This window comes from Schistocerca gregaria, chromosome 1 (genome assembly GCF_023897955.1).
Source record: "Schistocerca gregaria isolate iqSchGreg1 chromosome 1, iqSchGreg1.2, whole genome shotgun sequence".
Taxonomy (NCBI): Eukaryota; Metazoa; Arthropoda; class Insecta; order Orthoptera; family Acrididae; genus Schistocerca; species Schistocerca gregaria.
The window spans coordinates 499,525,351-499,538,769 of record NC_064920.1 but is presented as its reverse complement, the minus strand read 5'-3'; the positions used below and the strand labels follow the sequence as shown (position 1 = coordinate 499,538,769).

Here is a 13,419-nt window from a genome sequence, read left to right as displayed (position 1 = left end):
TATTCGGAATAGCAAAGGGAAGTGTGATAGGACCGTTGCTGTTTACAATATGTATAAATGATCTAGTATAAAGCGTCGGATGCTCTTTAAGGCTATTTGCAGATGATGCAGTTGTCTATACCAAAGTGGCAAAGCCAGAAGATAGTAAGAATCTGCAGAACGCCCTGCAGAGAATTGATGAATGGTGCAGGCTCTGGCAGTTGATTCTGAACTTAAATAAATGTAACATATTGCGCATACGCTGGAAAAGAAACCCACTACTTTACAGCTAATTGATGACAAACAGCTGGAGACAGCGTCTGCCGTAAAATACCTAGGCGTAAATATCCAGAGCGATCTTCAGTGGAATGACCATATAAAACAGACAGTGGCAAAAGCACACATCGGTTCTTGAGTATCGTTCATCTATCTGGATCCCTATCAGTTAGGACTGATAGAGGAAAAGGAATGAAGGATGAGAAAGACTAATTGAGTTCTGTAACAAGTTTCAGCTAGTAATAGCGAATACTCTGTTCAAGAATCGCAAGAGGAGGAGGTATACTTGGAAAAGTTAGATTACATCATGGTCAGATAGAGATTCCGAAATCAGATACTGGATTGTAAGGCGTACCCAGGAGCAGACATAGACTCAGATCGCAATATAGCAGTGATGAAAAGTAGGCTGGAGTTTAAGAGATTAGTCACGAAGAATCACTACGCAAAGAAGTGGGATACGGCAGTACTAAGGAATGATGCGATACGATTGAAGATCTCTAAGGTTGTAGATACAGCAATAAGGAATAGCTCAGTAGTCAGTACAGTTGAAAAGGAATGGACATCTTTAAAAAGGGCCATCGCAGAAGTTGGGAAGAAAAACATAGGTACAAAGATGTGAACTACGAAACAGAGGAAATACTTTAATTGATCGATGAAAGAAGGAAGCGCAAAAATGTTCCGGGAAACTCAGGAGTAGAGAAATACAAGTCGCTGAGGAATGAAATAAATAGGAATGGAAGAAATCCCTTTATTATTTGTATTCTATAATCACACATCTTCATTTTATGCCCTGAGTATTTATTATATAGGTAATGTGAATTGAACATTAGCATGTCAACCACATGGAAGAATAGTTTCTTTGGCCAGCGGATCATTTTCGTTCACATAAATAATAGGACAAAATCTGTTCCTATCGGTCCCAGACATACAACTGTTAAATTTGATAATTGGCAGTGGTTTCGCGACTACTTGCTGGCGTGCATTCGGCAGACGTCCCATTGTATTAGGATATTCTGTGGAAGTATAGGAGACCTCTCGTCTATCCTTCCACCTTCCGATCATTACGCCGTTCGAATATCGTGCAATAGTATCCCCTTTCCCCAGTTTTGTCCATACCACGTCTTTAGGGGTATTTCTCCTTTTTACCCTTACTTTCCCAATGCAATGTGCTTTTGCATTCAACAAGGTTTTAGCCAAAGCAAAGCTGTCTATGTAAACGTGATGGCCAACATGCAGCTTCAGTTCCAACAAATGTAATACTATCTTTTCAGCATGCCCTTTCCCCTCCATATCACCATGCATCCCCGAGTACACAGCGCATTTATTTACGAAACCGTCTAGATTATTTAGCATGTACAATTTGATTACATATTTATAGTTTTTGTTCTTTATATATTGTATAAATGACAATCGTCCCCTCCAAAGAATCATTGATTCATCTAAGATTGATCCCTGCCTCGATAATACACCTGACACATTCCGTTGTTAAAATAATTCAGTATAGGGCGTACCAATATAATCATCAATATTTGCTGGGTGTTTTCCAATCTCTGTCTTCCTCTAAAGTTTTTGTCCTCTACAGCTCCCTCTAGTACCATGGAAGTCATTTCCTCATGTCTTAACAGATGTCCTATCATCCTGTCCCTTCTCCTTATCAGTGTTTTCCACATATGTCTTTCCTCACCGATTCTGCGCGGAAGCTCCTCATTCCTTACCTTATCAGTCCACCTAATTTTCAACATTCGTCTGTAGCACCACATCTCAAATACATCGATTCACTTTTGTTCTGGTTTTCCCACAGTCCTTGTTTCACTACCATACAATGCTGTACTCCAGACGTACATTCTCAGAAATTTCTTCCTCAAATTAAGGCTGATGTTTGATATTAGTAGACTTCTCTTGGCCAATAATGCCCTTTTGCCATTGATAGTCTGCTTTTGATGTCCTCCTTGCTCCGTCCGTCATTGGTTATTTTACTGCCTAGGTAACAGAATTCCTTGACATCATAGGTACTTCGTGACCATCAATACTGATGTTAAGTTTCTCGCTGTTCTCAATTCTACTCTTCTCATTACCTTCATCTTTATTCTACTTACTCTCAATCCATGCTCTGTACTCATTAGACAGTTCATTCCGTTTGCCGCGCGGGATTAGCCGAGTGGTCCAAGGCGCTGCAGTCATGGGCTGTGCGGCTGATCCCTGCAGAGGTTCGAGTCCTCCCTCGGGCATGGGTGTGTGTGTTTGTCCTTAGGATAATTTAGGTTAAGTAGTCTGTAAGATTAGGGACTGATGACCTTAGCAGTTAAGTCCCATAAGATTCCACACACATTTGAACATTTTTTTTATTCCGTTCAGCAGGTCATGTAATTCGTCTTCACTTTCACTCAGGATAGCAATGTCATCAGCGGATCGTGTCATTGATATCCTTTCACCTTGAATTTTAATTCCACTCTCGAACCTTTCTTTTATTTCCATCATTGCTTGCGCGATGTACAGATTCGACAGTAGGGGCGAAAGGCTTCATCCTTGTCTTACACCCTTTTTAATACCAGCATTTCGTTCTTGATCGTCCACTCATATTATTCCCTCTTGGCTGTTGTACATATTGTATATGACCCGTCTCTCTATATAGCTAACCCCCATTTTTCTCATAATTTCGAATATCTTGCACCATTTTACATTGTCGAACGCTTTTTCCAAGTCGACAATTCCTTCGAGCGTGTCTTGATTTTTCTTTAGTCTTCCTTCCCTTATTAACTACAACGTTAGAATTGCCTGTCTTGTGCCTTTACCTTTCCTAAAGTCAAAATGATCGTCATCTAGCGCCTCCTCAATTTTCTTTTCCATTATTCGGTATGTTATTCTTGTCAGCAACTTGGATGCATGAGGTGTTAAGCTGATTGTGCGGTAATTCTCGCACTTGTCAGCTCTTGCCGCTCCGAAAGTCAGATGGTATGTCGTCGGGGTTATACAGTCTTCACACCAACGTGAATAATCGTTTCGTTACCACTTCTTCCAATGATTTTAGAAATTCTGGTGGAATTTTATCTATCCCCTCTGCTTTATTTGATCTTAAGTCCTCCAAAGCTCTGTTAAATTCTGATTCTAATACTGGATCCCCTAGCTCTTCTAAATCGACTCCTGTTTCTTATTCTATCTTATCAGACAGATCTTCCCTCTCATACCTATCCGCTCTCTCCTCTGCATTTAACAGTGGAATTCCCGTTGCACTCTTAACACGTTCGCTCCGGCTGACGCTTATAAAGCGTCTCCGCGATCAACACGCCAGTGCGGCCGACGCTTATAGGCGTTTCCGTGTTTAACAAGCCAGTGCGGGTAACGCTTATAAGCGGCGCGTTCGCTAGCTGACTACTCAGTTTAGTTTGTTAGGCTGTGCACTCGTGTTAGTACAAGCAACAAACGAAATATCACGTAACGTTTTCCTGTCTGCAGTTATGTGTTGTGCATTGTTTGCAGTGGCGGCGAATCAACCAACACCGGGGCCTTCTAACCCTACAAAAAGTAGGAAGAGTGAACAATATACTGACCATGAGTTACAGAGTGTGTTAGTGATGCTGAGTTCAGAGGGGGGCGAACCAAAGGAGGGTGGCTGGAATTTGGAGATGCAGGAACATACCATAGTGATGACAGTGTGGAAGTAGAATTGTCGAATATGTTTCGCGACAGTTCGGAATCAGGTGATACGGATGACGATAATGAAGAAATCGCTGACGATAAAGTACCCGCGCTCCTAGAAGTAAGCAAACCAGGTGCGACTTGGGATGAAGAACCACATAGGATGCAGTATCATCCGTGTACAAAAGCAGAATGTTTGCAGATAAATCCTGCTGGACATACGTTAATGGGTTTCTTTAGGCTACTGGTTACAGGTGACATACTGCAGTTTGTATTTGATGAAAAGAACGGTAACGCCCACAATATATTTGCGAGCGAAAATACGAAAGAGGGCTCTAGGATAAGTAATTGTAAATACATATGTAAGTATACTAGAAACACTAGTCTTCCTGGGTATTTCATTACATATGGGTAATGTCAAATATGCCCGATTACAAGACTACTGGAAGAAAGACCCGCTGTTCGAAAATAGAGGAATAGCGATGAGTTTGGGCAGAGACAGATATTTGCTCATCTTACGCTCACTGCATTTTGCGAAAAATCCAAAGTCAAAAACATTTTATCACCTTGCATCACTGAGTGATAGCGCCGTATTTATACTTACTGATGCGTTTTCTCGCTTGTAGATACGCCTGGTTGACGGCGTCGTAGGTGATACACGTGTGCTCACCGCCGTACCCACTGAAATAAAGAAACACCACAGCTTTAGTTCCTCATCGACAACACACATAGTTTTTAAATGTGGACGAACACTAAAATATTTTGTAACAGAACCACAACTAGTAACAGAAAAGAAGTTGGTCTCTCTCTCTCTCTCTCTCTCTCTCTCTCTCTCTCTCTCTGTGTGTGTGTGTGTGTGTGTGTGTGTGTGAGTGTGTGTGTGTGTATCTCTCGCTCGCTCTGTCTCCTGCAAATTGAATGTTAGTGGCGTGGAGCCAGAAGAAAGCAGAATTTCGTTCACATTTCCAGTACTAAAGGCGATTAAGATTCTACATCCATCCACCTCAGCCCCACTCGTATTTAGACCGATAAGGGTAAACAATATTTACGTTTTGTCACCCACACCTCACAACGATACATATCGAACGATGTTGCACAGTAGAGAAGATACACATTCGGAAGGTTCTAATGATTCATCGGGCTATTAAGATTTGGACTCCATAAACACCCTTTGCTACCCTTGCTTCTCTTTAAGTTGCAATGGTAAATACATATTCCACAGGAACTTCTATGTAATAGCTATATGCTCCTGGTTCGCTAGTGTGAATATTTAGTCCCCTATAACTCATTATAGACTTATAATACAGTCTTATTCATGATTATTCCCAAAGGCTGCATACTGATATGTATTTCATTATTAAGCTATAAAAACCATTCTGTCGCTTAACGGGTTGACTGAGTTTCATCTCCAGTGACTTCGACGCCTAAGTGATGTGTATCACTACCCTTCTTTTCTGCCTGGTACGATTAGAATGGGTGTGCTGCTCCGGCAACCGTTTGTTACATCGATGAGACCAAATCATGAACCCTTTCGGGAAGTACGTGAGCTTGAGGTAAGTTTATTTTGGCCTTATGCTCAGTTCCATTCGTGTGTGATATTTTGGTTCACTGTTACTTGGAGTGTTATGTTTCGAAGTGAGTTGTTTACTTAAGAAACGTACTCTTAGCCCTGAAAAGGATGACCAAAAGGATTTCTATATCATCATCGTACATTATGAAGCTCACACGTCTCAGAATTTAACTCTGTTTTCTATGCAACGCTCATGCAGTTAAAATATGAACCAATTCAAAGTAAATGGATCATTTACTAATTAATATCGCACAGAGAAAGCTTTGAAATTGACTTGTCAATAACCTTCAAATGGAAATGAAAAATTTTCAAATTTCATTTTAGTTATTTTCTTGAGGACTTCTTCTTTTTACCTGTACAAGAGTTATTATATCTTAGAGTTCTTAGTTGTAATGAATGATTCAGATATGTATTCGTCCCTCGTTTCCAATCACATATTTTGTGAACTGCGAGAATTAAGAGCTTTGACTCGAAAGATCATAACAAGTGCGCGGAAAAAAATAATTATGTAGCTGAGGTCAACTACACATCGTACCAGGAGCTAAGCGAATGGAAATGTAATGGTGGTTGCAATGTATAAGAGACTCGCGCTCGTACTCCGGAAATGAAGAGTTTATACCTCCATCGAGTAACCCTGACCTAGCTTCTCGTGGTTTACCTAAAAATGAGTTGAGGCCAAAGTTGGAATGCGTTTTAAACTTGTCTAAACTATGGTCCCTCTCCGTCGGTAACACCCCGACGCCGATGGTAAACGTTCATTTTTGGTGTTGTGACAGAACATTTTACCACTAACGTGAAGAAAATAGGGGACGTCTAACTACCAGACTAAGTGAAAATATATAGAGCTAAATTCCGCATCATTCCACACTGTCTCCTCGGATGAGACTGAGTGACGCTGCTGATGGTGCTCCACTCGTAAAAAAAAAGAGAAAGGTACAACTCGCTGTCTCCTTCGTTCCTTCGTATTGATGTACATCATACGATTAAAAGTATTTGGACATTCCTGTGTAACGCGGAATTTGACAACGAGATGTCATGAGAGGTGGACCCGCCGGGGTAACGGGTGGGTCTGTCACGCGGGCTAGACACTGCCTAAGTCCACTATTCATGGTGTGATAATGAAATGGAAACGTAAAGGAACAACCGCAGCTAAGCCGAGACCATGCAGACCCCATGCGCTGACGGACGGGGACCGTCGAGCAATGCGGAGGGTGATAATTCCGCATGAAAATGTACTCTTGTCATAAAGCAACACTTGTGATGCAATGGTTTGTGGACAGTAGCGATCCAGGAATGGAAAGGCTTGCCCAAAGTTCCGACCTGGATCCAATGGAACACCTTCGGGACGAGTTAGAAAGTCGACTTCCCTTCACCATCCAACATGATATGTTCTTTGTTTTCGGCTCTTAAGGAATAATGGGCTGACATTCCTCCATAATCAGTCAGACACCTCATTGGAAGTATCCCCAGTAGTGTCCAAGGCGTCATAAAGGCGAAAAGTGGAAACTACTCATTAATGTGCACTAATAATCTCCGGATACTTTTGATCAGACCTAGAAGGTATAAAAGAGGTTCATTCTCTACCTTCCTTCCATCGCCTAATATAAAAAATTAACACCACCCTACGCGATACAACACAGTCACATGGTACAGTCTAGCGAGATGATGCAGTGCCTAAGACACTGGATTCGCATATGGAAGAAGTGAGATCCCCATCCCTGTTCTCCCAGGTTTTTTGTTTTGCTACATCGCTTACGGCTAATGCCTGGTCGTTTCGTCTGACATCACATCTCCTGTTTCCTTCCACATTATAGTTCAAACAAAGCCTGACGTTCGTCTGTAATAATTTCGATGTTGATAGGACGTTAAACTTCAAACTTGGTTCCCTTTTTTTAAATTTTGAAATCACTTCATTTAATTATGTAGCAAATAGCTAACTTTGCGCCCTTGGACATTTCCAAACTCCATAGCAATAATAATTGTGATACTTTATATGCAAAATGTGATGAAGTCCCAAATAAGACCTTCGCACAATCACAGCAGTTGAAGACAGAGCTATCTCAGATGTCAAGTCTATATGTAAGACAGTAAAAATGCAACCCTTACGTCACTGTGCCAGCATACATGGCATATTAAAATAGTTTAGCATAACTACTGAAACGGTTATGACGTAATCAAGATCTTAAAATCATATAGAATATATGTCAACGGACTTAGCAGCGCAACCAGATTGTCAAAGGTATGAAAAAAACAGTTACCATAACTTATTATAATATTAACATTGTTAATATTTAAAGCTCTCTTACTCAGTTCCTACTTCAGTAATGCTTATCATGTACATAAGAACAAATGTTATCCGCCTTTTGCTACTGAATGCTTAATTTTGTTTTTAACCAAACATTTTTCATTTGCGTACTATTGATGATGCCTAGTATGAATAGACTAATCGTGTTCGGTTAAAAACAAAATTTACAGTCATTTGCAAAAGGCAAGACATTAGTTCTTATCTACATGATAAACAAAATTACTTTAATGTGTTATGCATGGTGGAACAAGGAGAGAAACTGCATAAGATTTGCACTTTTTACGTTTTAAGTACGGTCTTCAAATCTGAGAAACTTGCACCTATACGTATAATGGTTGTGTGAAACTCTGCGGTCGCCATCACACGTTCCTTCCCCCTTCCCCCCCCCCCCCCCCCACACACACACACACACACTCATTAGACGGCTGTAACATGATGTAAGCACAACTGTTTTTATTGTGATGCAGCTTGCAATGTTCAGTAGTGATAAATTAAAGAACTGTTTAACAGTTAAATAAAGTGCTTATTTGCAAACAAAATGTCAGTTTGAAAGGTGGACATATGTAGATTAAGTGGACATTTATTTGCGAATAGTTTCAGAATGAGTGAAAATTTCATGTGAAGAGAGCGATACAAGCTCGCGACATCTATGGAATAGTCGACTTGCGGCGGTAGCGGCAGTAAGTATCTCAGACCTTTGGTTCAATTATAGAGCAGGAAGTAGTCGAGCGCTGAACATAGAGTAAGCTGGCAGAACTTTTAGGGTAGGGCACATTAGAGGAGGATTTTGCTGAATAAAACTGTCAGGAATTCTTCATCTGATGCAAGGACTCACAAACGCAGCATTTATGGAACAGAGAGAATTGATGTGCATTATGGATATGTTTTTAAGCTAATAATTTTTGCTCGTGCTCACTGATAACGTTAGTAATTTTTGTAACGGGAAGGTCAACCTCCCCACATCAGTTCAGCATTTCAGTTTAATTCATTTCACTTTGCATAATCGTATTCATTTCAGTTTGCCTAATCGTAAAAGCATTTTCTTGTAAGGCTTTTGGAAAGAAAGTAAAAGTTTCTGGTCTTCTGTGAGTTTTATGTTCCTGTGAAATAAGAGTTTAAAACATGGAAGTGTCATTATAATGAGCTGATTAGTATTTTCATTTAAAGTAAGAGATTTTTAAACTGTGACAAAGTCATCCCAGTCTTTTTCCGAGTAGTTTACTTTTACCTTAGCACATTTTAGCTGGCGCAATTTCTTGGTGCTGTGCTGTTGCTGCTGATTACGCTATAATTTTTCAGGCGAGATTCCTTTCATATTTTGTTCGTTCTTTCGTTTCTTATCCCACGTTTCCATTTCGAAAATTCTAAGCATTTTTTTGGAACTCAGATCGTTAGTGGGCCACTAAACAGTGTGTTTCACAGTGTTGCTACCTAACTTCAGTGCTTCATTTTTGTGTGTGTGTGTGGGGGGGGGGGGGGGGGGGCGGCAGTGTACAATTTGATTTTGGTACTGGCTTTTGAGTAACATTTTTGATTTTAATTTCCTGCTCTGTGAACGCCATTTAGTTTTGTCTTTATGAAACTGTATGCACTGAGACACGCTGTTCGCAATATTAATTTCAGTTCAACATTTTTATAACAGAGGACAGCCTATTCAGTTTTGAGTAAAAAACAGGAAAACATTTTTACGCTCATGAACGAAAGAACGATCGAGTCAGAGCAAATAACTTTCAAGCTTAAAGAGCAAAATAACTCCCTTGAAAACCCATAAATAAAAAAACTGAAAAAGTTCTTCAAATTTTATGCGAAATGATTTGTCTGAATTATTTGACGTATCATTCAAAGGAGGGACAGGAATATCTCTATTTTACTTATTTTTACTTTTAAAAAATCATTGAGTAATACATTTGACCAATATTTTTCTAAATTATTTTCTTTCCAAATTTTGTTGAGAAAGCGTGCTAGTCAAATATCGAATCACTGTAATTTTTCGTGCATAAAACAGATGATAGGCGTTTAAGAGATGAAGTTTTTGACACTTCGTTTACATAGCTATCAGAAGCTGGTTGCGAAATGTTTCAATTTTTCCTGAACTCAGTAATTAAGTTTATCTTTATTACCTGCTAACTTTCAAGAAATTATTTTTTTATTTTTTCGTTGTTAACTTTTTATTTTTTCGTTGTTAAATTTTTATTTTCAAAACCAGACGTCACGCTGTCAGTTTGGTGCCCCATTGTGTAACTGACAGGCATTCGTGTTTTCGCTCCTCTCAAAAATTTGATCAAAAAACCTAGGATAAAAACTGTAACGTGCATAAATAAGCAGCTGGAGTGTACCACAGAAAACGTCTCTTTTCCACCAGGATGCCGTACATCTCAGTTGCGGAGCTAGGCGTGCACGCACAGTGCTCGGTGCGCTCTCGCAACCTTTTCGCGAGAGCTTACCTGCTTTCCTGTAGTGCGGAGGCGCGCAACATGTGGGTCGCAGAGCCCGTATCGCGATCTCAGCGGAAGCGTGCCTATGCGGAAGCGGCGACGTGAAACATGGGCGCCTGCGGAAGCCCGACTCCGTGGCGAATCAGGCGGAAGGCACCTTCCGAAGACTCCAATTAGGCTTTCACTCAGCCGCATAGCGTGCAGCCGGATCAGCCTTCACTGTGAATTGGTAGGTACTGTCTGCAGTAGTCGAAGCCAGTCCAGCTTCCTATTGCAGTTAGACGTTCGACGGCTTTCCGTAAATTATTACCTCCTTGGGGAGTACGAGTCATTGTTGCTGTGTGCTTTCCACAGCTCAACAGACTACCAATAGTAACTAATTTTGGGCATACATTTCCTTTTGGAAAATCTGAAACTGCTCCGATAATCCGAAAGTTTCACCCGATAGCGATTCCTTGACTAACTTTTACAACGACTCTCTCCCAGACTTAAGTTCCTACTCTCATTCATACAATTAGAGAATAATTTCACAATTATGTCCCCTAATTTTCAGTTTATGCGCTGAGGTTTATGCCCTGTCTTTATAAAATACTCATAGAAAAACCCCGAATATTAAAGAAGAAAGGAAGAAGATTGTATGGTATAACCTACCATAGACATGATTAACATGTGACTGTTGAAAATATGAGCGATTATTTCATCATGACTGTACAGAGTTTTTACTCATTTCCTTTCATTGAATTCATATTCATTAACTGCCTTCATTTCGCTGCGGTTCATTTAATTCATTTGGATTTTTGTCCTTACCCGATGGGAGAATCAACAGCATCTTACGTCCTATGCCAAAGCACTTGAAACTTAATACAAGCTGTTGTCGCAGGATCTGAGTTAGGGAACTGTACATCATCGTATCTACTTCCTTAATTTCAAAGATTAAAATTTATTCCGCGGCTAGCACTCTGACCGGACGCGTATGTGTTAAAGACAGTCTGTTACATTCAGGCTGAAGTTACTTAGTCAGTTATTAGAAGAAGTAAGCAAGATACGCTAAAGAGAAATGAAGAGTACAGACACGTAACCAAGTATGAGCAATCAGACGTATATATTATGTTCGGCTTTCCGCACAAACTCAAAATGAATAACGTATGGCATAAATGCTCTTTCATTGAAAGTAATCGGACACCTCTATGAAAAATTGACTTCTGGACGTCATGAGGGCGCCAGGCAAAAGGAGGCGAAGAATTTTGCGTTGTCAGAAAGGCAGTAACAGCGGAAGGGTCCCTCAGGAGAGCTCAGTGACTTCTAACCCGAGCTAATCATTTAATGTCACCTGATACCCATAATAGCGTTTAAACCGTTCTAAAACCGCCCAAGTCGACTACTGACGACGTGACTGTGCGAACTGGAAACGCGGAGGAACCACGCTTAACTCACGGTCAGACAGACCTTACGTACTGACTGCAGCGACCCTCTATCGTTGCGGGGACATTGGTTTGTGGACAGAAACATTCCTGAAATGAACTTACCTGACGTAATGGAACACCTTTGCGATGGGTTAGAAAGTCGACGACGCTCCAGACCCAATGTCCAACATCACTATCTTCCCTGGTTTGACTCTTAACAAAGAAAGAGCTACCATTCCTCCACAGACATTCAGACACCTTACTGAAAGTGAAGTAGAGTTGAAGCCGTCATAAAGGTGAAATGGGGACGCGCCTCCTAATAATGTCCACTAATAGAAATCCGCATATTTTTAATTAGATAGATTATGTAGAGATTGCCATACTTACTGAGATGACATACATAGGAAAAGAAATGCACTACTGTACAGCTACACTGTCGATGAAAAACAGCTGGAGACAGCGTCTGCCGTAAAATATTTAGGCGTAAATATCCAGAGCCACCCTAAGTCCACATAAAACAGATAGTGGGAAAATTAGATACCAGACTCAGTTTCATCGGAAGAATCATACGGAAATGTAACCCATACACGAAAGAAGTGGCTTATAGTGGTTTCTTCGCCCGATTCTTCAGTATTGTTCATTTATCTGGGATCCCTATCAGGTAGGACTGTTAGAGGAGTAGAGAAGATCTAACGAAGTGCGGCGCGTTTCGACACCGTTTAGTGGCGACAGAGCGTTACGGAGATGCTAAACAAACTCCACTGGCAGACATTACAAGAGAGGCGTTGTGCATCATGGAGAGATTTACTACTTAAATTTCGGGACAGCACTTTTCACGTGGAGTCGGACTACATATTACTTCCCCCCCCCCCCCCCCCCCCCCCCCACATACATCTTGCGTATTGACCACGAGGAGAAAATTCGAGAATTAGAGCCAATACAGAAGCTTACCGACAATCATTTTTCCCGCGCACTATTCGCGAGTGGAACAGAGTTGGAGGAATCAGAATGGTACCGAAAGTACCCTCCACCACGCACCATTAGGTAGCTTGGGGAGTATGATGTACATGTAGATGCTGATACGACGTAAAATATATGTATGCATAAGGATTCTAATTCTTAACATGTATCTCTCCCAGAATTTCTGTAAGTACCTCTCCCAGAATTTCTGTAAAGCTATTCCCCGTGTAAAAAAATGATTAATATCCATCTTTTCGCTGCCATTTTCTTGTCAGGCCACCAAGTAGAGACGTCACGAGATCTAATATCGGTCGTATCATGGAAATTTTCATTATGTCTCTAACCTAAGAAAATGGCTCTGAGCACTATGCGACTTAACTTCTGAGTTCATCAGTCGCCTAGAACTTAGAACTACTTTAACTAACCTAAGAACATCACACACATCCATGCCAGAGGTAGGATTCGAACCTGCAACCGTAGCGGTCGCTCGATTCCAGACTGTAGCGCCTAGAACCGCACGGCCACTCGGCCGGCTTCTCTAACCTAAGAATCAGCTCTCAACGATGAGAGGAACCGCCAGGAGCCATACGTGGTATCGATACCACGTGAAACTGTAGTGGTAGATTAGGAACGCCCGAGTCGCCGAAGAGGCGTCCAATTCAACGACTTGCACCCAGCCATTCATCAATACGAAATTACTGTTGTTGTTGCTGTGGTCTTCACTCCTGAGACTGATTCGATGCAACTCTCCATGCTACTCTATACTGTGCAAGCTTCTTCATCTCCCAGCACCTACCGCAACCTTCATCCTTCTGAATCTGCTTAGTGTATTCATCTCTTGATCTCCCTCTATGA

The 13,419-nt window shown here is 41.0% G+C and overlaps 1 protein-coding gene across 1 annotated transcript in view; it reads right to left on the bottom strand.

Annotated features, from left to right (window-relative positions):
• The window catches only part of LOC126353995 (chorion peroxidase-like), a 222,827-nt gene that overhangs the window by 72,616 nt on the left and 136,792 nt on the right, over window positions 1-13,419 (bottom strand). Inside the window, exon 3 of the mRNA XM_050003304.1 lies at window positions 4,496-4,572. Within this exon, the coding sequence (XP_049859261.1) occupies window positions 4,496-4,572 (77 nt within the window). The remainder of the gene's footprint in view (window positions 1-4,495; window positions 4,573-13,419) is intronic.